This window comes from Symsagittifera roscoffensis, chromosome 2 (assembly GCF_963678635.1).
Source record: "Symsagittifera roscoffensis chromosome 2, txSymRosc1.1, whole genome shotgun sequence".
NCBI lineage: Eukaryota > Metazoa > Xenacoelomorpha > Acoela > Convolutidae > Symsagittifera > Symsagittifera roscoffensis.
The window spans coordinates 66,581,909-66,594,008 of NC_087063.1; the positions used below are offsets into that span (position 1 = coordinate 66,581,909).

Consider the following 12,100-nt stretch of genomic DNA (forward strand, 5'->3'; position numbering starts at 1 on the left):
TTTTATGAGGGGGGCGGGAAACTGGAAAACACCAACTAGTTCCAATGAGTATCAAGTAGTTTGTTTGTAATCCATTTTAATATCCATAAATAGACTGCTCTCTTAGTTTTAAGAGTCAGTGAAGCAAGAAAGCACTGGCCCTTTTATGAATTTATATTTTGATAACCATTTAAACATCGTCATTAATCATCAATGGAAGGTGTGCACCGTATAACTGTTATGAGCATATGCTCTGCACTACTTCATTGTCAGGAAAACACACTTCTAGAATATGTACAAAGCTCTTTTCCACTCCCCGCCCCATCATTGCTACGACGTAAGGTATGAAGGGAAATCTGTTCACAATTCACAATAGTTTGTTCATCATATGAATTTTCATTACATTAAGACATTTTCTCTTCTATTTTTTTGGGGGGGTGGGAGGGGGGGGGGGATTGTTGGACCACAACGGGATACTTTATACCCAAAATCAGGCGCGGATCTAGGAATTTCTCGAGAGGGGGCGGATTTTCAAAAAAAATTGAATATTTTGGTCGACCTTTTTTTCATAGGTCAACCAAACTGATTGTCCGAGCTCTCCCCAATCACTATTAAGACCATAATTTGACCAAATTTTCTGCGCCGCATGGAAATTTTTGAAAAAAGGCGTTTTAGGCACATTTTGGAAATTTTCGGCCAAAAAAATCGCGTTTCGCATTTTTTTCGGCGCCCCCCCCCCCCCCCCCCTCAAAATTAGTATAGATTGGCGCCGCCTTTAGTTAACTTCTAAGGTCAGTCAGCCAAAATTGGATATCTCAAAATAGTTCAAAGGGCGTCCCTCCCTCCCTAAATCCCCGACAGACCAAAATGTTCCGTTTGTGAGCGCTACAAATCAAAAAAAGCAATTTTTTCAACGCAAAAAAGTGGGTTTTAAGTAAAAAAAAAATGGGTTTTTTCCACTTCCTCCTCCCCTCATATTTCAAAGTTTCTATTTCCTCAGATCTTTTTTATGAGTGATGTTGCGAAGTAAGATAACAAGAACAATTGGTTCAAAATAGTTAGTCTGTTCACCATGCCAAACTTCATACTTCCTCGCATAAGACACTTTAAATAGTTTCAAAGTTGAAATTCAAATGTGGGGAGAAAATAGAAAAAAAACCGTAAAATGTTATGCAAATTTGGCTCTTTTCCAGTGCCGCTTTTGCTGATTTTTTTGTAAATCAATTTTTGAAATTAATTCAAACCAAATTTTAAAGTGATACAGTTCCAACAATACGGAGTTAGAAAGCTGACACAAAATTCATCGAAACTTTACACCAAAAACCCTTGAAATTATACTGAAATTACCAGAAATGCATTTAAAAAAACTTGATAATTGAATTTTATCGAGCTGTATAAAGTGTGTTTTACCAAAGAAATTACTCTTGAATTTCTTCAAAACAGAAAAAATTTTGCAAAACAAGATACTGTGACTGTGGACACGAGATGAAATTAATTAATTCGGATCGCGAAGATCAATGAAGTTTTGTGAAAAGGAACTTGGAATTGGCGATACAACGACTGTCGACTGGAATAATTTTGTTCGAGAATTTTATGCATAGTTTCTTCTTGAGAATCCAAAAAAATTAGTGGAAGAAGCAAAACCGTCAAAATTGATGAGATTCGTTTTGTAAAAAGAAAGTATAAGAGAGACAGACCGGTCAGAGAGCCGCTCTTTGGGGGTATTTGCAGGGAAACTGGAGATTTGTTTTTTATATGCGCTGGAAACTTGGACAAAAGATTTGCTCATCCACTTTTAAAAAAAGTAGCATTGTTGCAGGCTGTAAAATTATTTCGGACGAATAGAAATCCTAAAATTCAATGCTATCGACAAATGTGGTTATGAGCGTCGAACTGAAACACTGCATAATTTCTGTGGATCCAATAACAGGTGCTTGTACAAACCGAGTTGGATTCATATCTCTGTGATTTTATGTGGCAAAAAACTTTAAAAAAGCAGACAAAAACGTTTTGTTTGATGAAATATCAGATGATATCAGAACTCTCAATTCACCAATTTTTATTCAAGTTTTGAAGGGGGAGAACTGGAAATGAACTGCAATTTTTTTTTGTTTCAGAGATTTTTTTGTTTCGATTTTACTAGAATATTTATCAGAATTGATCCAAAATTGTGACAAACGCCTATTAAACTTGAACCCTCCCGCGCTATAAAAAAACGTTTTTGTGCAACTTTCTCCCACCGGTAATTTTCGAACTTATAACAAAGAGATAGAGTTTAAGTCATACAAACACGCATTTGTATTGAAAGCCGAATTTATTTGTAATGGGGTATTTACCATGCTTACAAAATTTAAAAACCAATGGGAATTTTTGACCACAATTTTGGCTCTTTTCCATTTAGTTTCTTTTCCATAGCATTGAAGTTTGGAGTTCCGAAAAAAACCAAAAATCCGGAGCTGAAAAAATTCAGCACTAAAGCTCCGATCATTACCCCCCCCCCCCCCCCCACCCCAGCGGAACGATATTGAATCTAAAAAACAGTTAAATGCGGAATGTTTTCTTAAATAACCTCCCCAACCCTGGACATAACGAAGGCGACAAACTCGCTTATTTTTTATGAAAAGAAATGTTTCATCCAAAACAACCGTCAGAGCAAAAGTCAATTGTTACATTCGGTATGTAGTTCCCATTTTAACTTATGGCTCACAAGCGGTATATTATAACAAGTCAGAGTTGAAAATCATTGAAACAGTGCAATCGAGAGCAATGTCTTGGATATATGGTTACAATTATTCATGTGTCACAAAATTTCAAAACAGCTTATCTACTGCCAGTGTCCATATATATGGAGTTGCTCGACATATTGCTCTTCTGGAGTGTTAACTGCGGTAATTACGATATAGCAGCGGCTCAATATGTAAGTTGGAACACGAATCAAACAGCCTGACAAGGAAATAACAACGAGTTCGAAGTGCCAAAATATCGATTATGCAAAAGTGATGAAAATTTCTGGAAAAGAGCAGCTTTGCCGTATGATATTTTCTCAAAAAATGTTGACTTTAGCGACGCAACAAATCTGAAACAAAATCTAACACGAGTATATTGGAATTACGTGGAAACGCAGTACAACGAACTAGTCCTGTGCACTTGGAGCATCCTCTGCCTCTGCCGACAATGCAATCTAGCTGGAAACCTCATTTAAAGTGATCACAGTGAGGGTTCACACCCGTGGGTCTACCCAGAAGCCTATCCTACTACTATTACTACTACTACTACTATAATGCTATGAAATTTTGCATGGTGAACAAGCTAAATTTTGTGAACGTTGTGAACACATATTCTTCATTCTTTACATCGTAACATTACGTATTAAGACAACAACCTGTGAAACAACTAAAAAAAAACCAGAAAACTTGAAATAGGGGTGAGTGGAATGGAAAAGAACCAGTGCTTCTTTTGGTAAAATCATAGTGGAAACGGTAGAAGAAAGAACCATGTACCCTTTCTCATTGGGGTGTCCTCCATTCTTGATGGCATGTGGCTGTTTGACGTGGGTGGCCGTGCGGTTGTCATCTGTCAACTTCAGCCACATCGAACTCTTATCAGCTGCAAACTTGCAGTGCATTCTCGAGTGTTGCTCACAGTTCTTCAAGTAGGAGGGCTTGAACACATTTGGCACGAACAGGCGCTCCTTCATCTGAATCAATTGTTGCATTTATTTCATTGAGATAAAGTGGTTGGAAACTTAGAAAAGGATTTTTTCCCCTCGTACAACTACAATTTAACTGTCTTAAAATTGTTTATGAGCCAGTGCACATGAAAGAAATATTATTGATCATTTGTTCCGGCTGACACGTTTTAATTACAATTTGAAGCAGCGAAAGAGATTTTTAATATTTATTTAATCGAATATCACAAAAATTATTTTAATGGGAACAGGGCCAGAAAACAGACATTAAAATGAGAGTAAGCCTCTTAAAGAAGGATCAGACTTGAAAGAAGAATAATTGTTAATCCTGTGTCAAAATTTTTGTCTCTAAACAAGGAAAAACCGTATATCCTTTTCGCTATTTTTTCGAGGTTCGGATATCTCGAACGCCTGGAAACTAGAATCTGGTAAAAACATAAGGATGGATCTTTTGAGGAACGCCTGGAAACTAGAATCTGGTAAAAACATAAGGATGGATCTTTTGAGGAACGCCTGGAAATTAGAATCTAGTAAAAACAGAAGGATGGATCTTTTGAGGAAAGGAAAAACCGTTTTAGTGAGAAAAGAAACCGTCTTAAGGACATTTGTACGTTTAACTGCACAAAAGTACCAACCTTGTCCCATGGGACCATACATGGGATCGGTTTGCTAGCCTGCACCTCGTGCATGGGCTTAGTGCCAAAAGTCTCTTTGTCCTCCTCCGTCAACATACTTCCGACCGATCACAGTTAGCGGGTCTGTTGGTATCCCTTTGTTAATTAGAACTTGGTTGTTATTATAATAGGTGGCTGAGTGAGCTGCTATTAGTTGCTGAGTTGTTGCGGAAAATGATATGGATTAACACGTGCGCTAAAGGAAGATTAGTTTATAAGCTGATTTCCATGAAATAAATGTGACTGATGTGGTTTAGTTCTTAAACAATTTTCAAATATGTGTCGGCTTTTTCCTTTTACCCCCCACCTGCAAAATTTTACAAATTAAAAATTTGTTAACATTATTTGATTGTTTTGAAAATTGGGGCTCTTTTCCAGTTTCCCACCCCCCTCGTAAAACTACAAAACAATGGGTCTTTTTAATTATGCTTTGGCTATACTCGAAAAAGCTATGCTGGGGCTATGGGTACAAAACAATGGGTACCTATGGGTCTTTTTAATTATGCTTTGGCTATTCTCGAAAAAGCTATGCTGGGGCTATACTGGAAAAAACCAAATATTGTTAAGCAGGGGCGGATCTAGGATTTTCTCAAGGGGGGCGGATTTTCAAAAAATAAAATTTTCTTAAATTTTGAACTTTTTTTAGGTCGACCAAATTGATTTTTCGAGCTCTCCCAAAGCACTGTTTTGCCCCTATTTTGGCAAAATTTTCTGCGCCGTAGGCAAATTTTTGAAAAAAGCCGTGTTTGAGCACTTTTTGAAAAATTTTGACCAAAAATCGCGTTTTTTTGGCGCGCGCTGCTCCTCAAAGTTAGTATATATTGGCGCCAAAGGCGCCTTTTGAAAATTTTTAGGGTCGGTTGGCCAAAAATGGATTTCTTAAAAAGTATCAAAGGGGGGACCCTTTGGGTCGGAACGGGGTCGAATCCCTGAGTGAAGGGCGTCTGCCCCCGCCCCCCCCCCCCCCCCCCTCCCCTAAATCCGCCCCTGTTGTTAAGGGTTTGCGTTTAAAAAATGTATGTATTTTCTTTTTTGTGCATACAGAAGGAGAGTTATAACTTACTATAATTATGATTCGAATACCTCTTAGAAATTGTTGGCTGGCAAATAGGCGATAACCCATTAGTCTTCGTAGAGGTGTTCTATTTGGGGTAATATAATCATTAATCATACACAGTTTTCAGCTATCACAATATTAAATACTAATATTTTCGTTTCAGCTCCTGCGCACTACAATGACAAAAACACGCCTGCTAACCAAATGCAGCGACAGAATAGTAGACCCTCGTATTTGCCGCAACAACCTCCAAACAGAGCGGGAGCCTTTAATAAAATGGATAACAATATTCACGTGGCATCAGCCCAGCAGCCCTTTTCGACCAAATTCAGCGTCAATAGCTCAGGTGGACCTGTGAGTGAGATTAGTTCACAGCCTTCGGCAAAATGGCAGCCGACTCCGAAGCCGCCGCAACCGAACTCAGTTAGTTACTCTCCAAAGTATCGAAGCTAGTTTGACGAAGTTTTAGGTCTATCTTGGTAATTTTTTCGGATTTTGCATTTAGGAATGTGGGCTTTTTCTAACACCCCTCCCAAATATTTGATTTTCATTGCTGAAAAAACTTTTGCAATGCTGTCAAAATTTAATCAAACTAGCAACGTATTCAGACTAATTAAGAGTAATGAACGTAGTAATGACTCTTATATAGGTTTGGGGGATTTTTTTCAGGAAAAAGTCTTCAAATGCTCCAATAACTACATATGTGCATGCATTCATACATATTAATGCATTTATGAATGCACTTAGGATTTAATGCACTTACTGAGTTCAATTGAAATTTATCTGCTGAAAGTTCCGTTAATAGCACTCTCCAAAAACGAACGTGGAAATAGCGCAAAAAACGTCAACAATTTCTGGTTTCGAACGTGGAATTTAATTTTAAGATTTCCAGCGGAATAAAAACTTTACCTATTGATACAGTTTTCTCTAGATGGGCTAATCTTATCAAAAAAGCGCCGATGTTAAATTGTTCTAGAAGTTCAAAGAGCTTAAAGGGCATCTATTTTTTTTCTTTGAAATTCGAAAGTTGAGGTTTTTTTTCAACAAAGTCAAGGTTTTTTTCTGTTCACTTGCGTTCATTACTCTTTTCCAACTGTCAGTTGGCTATCATAAAGTGAACAGATTCTTTAAAAAAAAGAATTAGTCTACCAAATAGTTACAATGGTACCAATGCCTTCTTCCAATACGACACAATTTGATTGTAAATTGTTCGGAGCATGTGGGAGGAAAATCTCTCCAGAGCCCATTTGTGCAAGGGTAAGCTTAGAGGTTTCTATTTTTTTTGCTCCAACCACTGATTTTACCAGAATAAGTATGAAAAGCAAATATATTTGGGTTATAGTGTTCCGATTTGCAATCTAATGGCTTCGCTTGACGATCAATTGCACGAAGATTGTCTTTCGTGTTCAACAGCCGTCAAATATTATAAAGCCGACATTGAAAAGCTGTGAACTTATGTTTTTCTGCTGAATGACGGTAAACAATAAATAATGCTTCGGAAATTTATACCGGCCTAATGAAAGGTCCAGCGGATTATTTTATTTGGAATTTATGTTTAGTTCGTGGCGAATCGTGACATGAGCCGAGGCCAGCCGAATGTCAACACAGCTCGACAAAGTGTACAAAGTAAGTTTCTTGTCTTTTGAGCATTCACTGTCAGTTAATCTGAGACTTTTTCGTGGAAAATATTTCGTGTTCAGAGGTAATCTATTTTCTATTATTTATCGAATTGCGAGAGTTTTATCAAAAATGAGGCAGTACATAGAACGTCAGGTTAAAATTTCAATAGCGTTGATGTACGATGTATTGAATGTGCCGAAAATCAGTGAGACATACAGTAGAATACCTCATTAAAATATCCGTATTACAGCATTGGCAATCCATTAGTTTTTTTTTGTGTTAGGTGCAATACCCGCTATTCCCAGACAAGCTCCTACGGTGCCTGCTTCTGTGCGGGACTGGAAACGACCAGAAGCGAGTGCAGCTCCTACCTCGACACCAGCGGGCAATGATGGCACCGCTGCGAGGAACCCCTCGTGCGAAGCATGCCAAGGTGTTATAAGGTTACTGCCCCTTTTTTGCCCTGATAATCCATGTTTTTATGTATTTGTTCCGACCATTGAAAATGGGGAGGAACGTTGTATTCGGATGTATTCAAGTTTTTATTCCGACCATTGAAGTTGGCGAGGAACTTGTATTCATTTTAGTTTTAGTTTTTCACGCATATTCAGGTACCACAACTAATCATCGGGATAGGGCGAGTAATACATCATATTAAAGCCTTTTAGTCGTGATTCGAACGACATTTAAAAAGTTTTCAAAAAGTTTTTCGAGTGTCGAGAAAAACTTCGTTTCAGTCAAATTTCGAGCGAGTAAAGTGATCGAGTAACGTTTGTTCTATGTAAAGTATGAAACTAAGCAATTTAGGCTAAAAAAGTTAATTTTAGCCGCTTTCGAAGCTTCATTTAGCGCATTTCTGGCAAAAAAAAAATTTCAGAAATTATTGGAAATTTTGAGTGCAAAAATATAATTTCTTTTTGAAAATTCATTCATTTTTTGATTTATTTATTTATCTTTTATGCCTAGCTGACTAATTTTTTACGCATTTGTATAATTCTACCGGCTATCCTTGTTCCTTTTATGTTTTCCATGCCAAATCAGGTACCACAAAGATTCAATTGAATGGGTCCAATGATATATCATCAAAGCCTTTTCAGTCGTAATTCTAACGACGTAAAAATTTTCACAAAGTTGTCCCAGTATCGAGAAAAGCAGGCTTAAATCTTTTCGTTTTTTATTCTAAATTCGAGCGAATAAAGCGAGCGAGCAGTCGTACGTGAGCTTTTTTAGGATGAATTTCAGCCGTGAAAACTTAGTTTTACTCGAGTAAAATTAGTTTTAGGATTAGGATGCGCCATTTCAAGAATCGAAATTCTCGAAAATAAAAAAAAATTTACCGATTTTAATTTTTTTTCTGTCTGACTTCTTTTTTCTATGATTGTCGAATATTCCCAAGTTTAGTTTTTCGTTCAGATCCTTTTAAGATGAAATACACTACTTGAAATTTATTTCTTAGATCATGGTCGGAACATTCCGTGTTACTTGCAAAGTAACCGGCTATCCTGGTTGTTCCGACCATTAGAAAAATGAGAAGGAACTCTATATTCGGGTAAGGTTTTTTTCGTTTTTTTTTTACTTTTCTCGCAAAATCAGGCACCACAAATAATCATCGAAATGGGTCGAGTGATTTATTATTATCATCGCCCAAAAAAAAGATAATAAATTAAAGAAAACATTTTTTAAAAAATTATAGTTTTTTTTAATGTGCTCGGAACATGCTGTTCTACATACACAGCAACCGGCCATCTATGGTTTATTAGATATTTTGATGTTTGCAATAAAATGCAATTGTTTTTTCGTTCAGCGAGGAATGGTCCAGACTGGTCCTTTTTTCACGTAAACTGCATCACGTAAAATAGAATATGCCACTTAGGATTCTCCTTCAATTTTTTTCTAATGTGAATTTTGGTATCCAAATTTATGGTCTTATTTGATTAGTGACCTCTATCTACGCCTTGACAAATACGTGACATTAAAATGGCACTTTAACTTTGTAACCCTTGATGTCATTGGAAGTTTTGTGGCGGTAGTGCTTCAAATCGGTCGCTCATTTGTTTAATCTAATACACCAGAAAGAACCACTTACATGAATCCTGTAAAAAGGTTCTAGGAAGTTTCTGTAAGTTTAAAGTTTATGAAAATAAGAGCCTACTGCGGACGCTTGGTCAGTTGTAAATGGTTGTACGACTTGAAGGTGTATATCAGCTATTTATAATTCCTCTTCCAAATAGTTGAACATTTGAAATGTTTAAGCTGGATACTGCCTCTGTGCTATTTCGATATTTGTCACTGTATGTTGGCAGTTACTATTTTTCTAAATACAAGTAGTGTTGTCTCGAGTTGGCAATTGGGTAAAACCTATTTAAGCCCTCTTATATGTGCAAGTTAATTGCATAAACCGACAAGCTGTTTCTGCTATAACTGATCCCAGCAGTCTTGTTGCGCCTGAAAGCATTCGCAAATTGGGCCCAGTTAGAATGATACAAGTTAAGTTCAACTAATTTTCCCCGCTCGGAATCAATGCTCAGTTGGTCCAGGGCTATATGCGGCTAAACATGCAAGTTCGATGTATTTTTGTAGCTAGTAGCTTTATTTTAGGGGTTCATTTTGTTTGATATTTATCTGAAACTGTCTAGATGTTCAGGTCTTGAGAAATAAAAAGAAATGGCTCAATCTGAGAACTTCAATGATAGTTCTGTCCGTTCATACTTGGCTCACATGTCAAATAACATCATTTTTTATGCACTACGTACTACAACGAAAAATTATGTGGCTGGAGGCCAGCAATGAATCATGTTCCTTGCCGGAGATTCCGTGCATCGATTCACGAGCACAGAAAAGCTGCCTATCTGTCAATCAGGAGAGCAACAGTTGGTATTGTTCAGATTAACAGTTCGTATGTTGGTACTTAAGTAGAGATCACAAGGTTGAGTTGAGTTCAAGTATGTTGATTTTAGGAAAAGCTCACTAGAAAAAGCAATTATGTTATAAGTTTTTACTTCTTAAACTTTACTAAGCTTTTACTTCTTAAACTCAGTAGAAAAAGCAATTGTTATAAGTTTTTACTTCTTAAACTTTTCTTCTTGAACATTTCTTAAACACTTAAGAATTTGAAAATCGCCTTGAAGTTGTCTCAATTTGATTTTCTGCAGGGGCCCATTTGTGACTGCAGTTGGCAAGAACTGGCACCCAGACTGCTTCAAGTGTAATGTGTGTGGCATCAATCTGCAAGATGAGGGATTCGTACAGGATGACTCAACTGGACAGCTGCTGTGTGAGCAGCACTACAACAGCATGTTCGCTCCGCCCTGCTACAAGTGTGGAGATCGTATCGTTGGGGTTAGAATGTCTTTCTAGTCAGTTTCAGCTAAAATTAAGACGAAATCATCTAATTGACAAATCAATTTGAGCACAATTTGACGGGAATTGAGTAATTAGAAAGAAATATCAACGGACAATGCTATCAATAGCTAAATAGTATGCGTGATTGTTACTTGATTCGCTGGTTTGATTCATAGGCACATTATCTTAAGTCGAGTTCGCAACCTAACGGTTTTTGAGGGCAAGTAGCCAGAAACATCATTCAGACTGTGATTGATGTTAAAATCCATGTTATTGGAAAAAAGTAACTCAATGATTTGATTTTTCTTGGTGTTTCCAAGTGCTTTTTTGGTTTTCTATGAAGGCCAATTTGAAATTCGTAAGAGTTAAAATCAAATATTTTGAGCTACCAGAGCTTTTGCTCGATCCATTTAACACTCGGTCCCCTGTGTCAGGTAACGAATCCCGAATTATATGAGGAACTAATTAAAGTGTTATAGCAAGTACGAACTTTAAACCTAAGAACAATTTTCGACCTTTGTACTAGGGAGAAGGCTTTGTGCGATTTGTGCTATCAAACTTGACACTGTGTTAAAAATATTTAGTTTGTATCTTTATGTTAAAGGATGTGTTGCACGCAATTGAGAAGACATGGCATGCGCAGTGTTTTGTGTGTACCCACTGCAAGCGACCATTTGGAAATGCAGGCTTTCATTTGGAAGAGGGAATGCCCTATTGTGAAGAACGTAAGTGGCCTGTGTACGAAGGTTGTCACTTCTATTAGAAACATACCCTTATCGATATACAAAAAATCCTAGAATGAATAAAATGAAAAACAGTTGTTCGATTAGTCCTGCTGTTGTTTGAGAACCAATTTGCTGATTCGAGAACCAAATAATTACTGGCAGCTGAAAATAATTGAGGGAAAGAGGAAAGTTAAACCTCTAATTTTTTTTCGAGCAGCTTCTAATTGCATCTACTTGACTGGGTTTTAGACTGGAACGAGATGTTTACTAGCAAGTGTGAGGCGTGCCAGAAGCCGATCCAGGCTGGCCACAGGTGGCTAGAGGCTCTTAACGTGAACTGGCATGCAGAATGCTTCAAGTGTGCCACTTGCATGAAACGACTGGAGGGCGAGACTTTCTTCTCTAAGTCTGGAAAACCCTACTGCAGAGAACACCATCATTTAGTCAGATAGATCTCGGAAGGACCATTCGTGTCACAGAATGCTCCGAACAGAACTAAATCACTGCACTGAAAACTAGATACACTTTTTCAGAGAAATATTTGCCTTTTTGATGTTTTACACTGATGATCAAACTTATTGGTTTCCCTTTTGTGGTACCATCAAATCTTTTTTATACCAAATTACTCAAACTAGACCTCATTTTTGTAATTTTGTTCATGATAACTGCGCAACCCAAAATGATTTAGTGGAGATTGTTAAGTAATTAAGAACTAACACCTTGTTTTTGGATTAACATAGACTTGGGCGCTAAAATTTATGTTTATTTGATCGAGTTTTTGTCATTTTAGTTGGATTTGATTGAAGTGTTATATGGAAAAGACTGAATAAATAGAAGTGTGTTAACTGATTGATTGAAAGAGGTTGTTAAGAAAGATTTTTTACTGCTTGTAAATTTCTGCTATAAGTTCAGACTTCAGAAAGCTTGCCTCAATTAAATTATTGAGATTTAACTTTAACTAACCGGTTTCAAATGTTTTCTAAATTTTAGTATTCAATTTCTGAATTATACAATT

General features: G+C 37.0%; 2 protein-coding genes across 14 annotated transcripts in view; both read left to right on the forward strand.

The window, feature by feature from the left end:
- Positions 1 to 12,071, forward strand: part of LOC134840223 (PDZ and LIM domain protein 7-like) — a gene marked incomplete in the record, with an annotated part of 361,076 nt that extends 349,005 nt beyond the window's left edge. The window contains 6 exon segments of the mRNA XM_063855961.1: positions 5,562 to 5,821; positions 6,958 to 7,024; positions 7,302 to 7,461; positions 10,171 to 10,357; positions 10,965 to 11,085; positions 11,335 to 12,071. Coding sequence (XP_063712031.1) covers positions 5,562 to 5,821; positions 6,958 to 7,024; positions 7,302 to 7,461; positions 10,171 to 10,357; positions 10,965 to 11,085; positions 11,335 to 11,537 — 998 coding nt within the window.
- LOC134840218 (androglobin-like) overlaps positions 1 to 12,100 on the forward strand; it is a 606,395-nt gene that overhangs the window by 292,564 nt on the left and 301,731 nt on the right. The window lies entirely within an intron of this gene.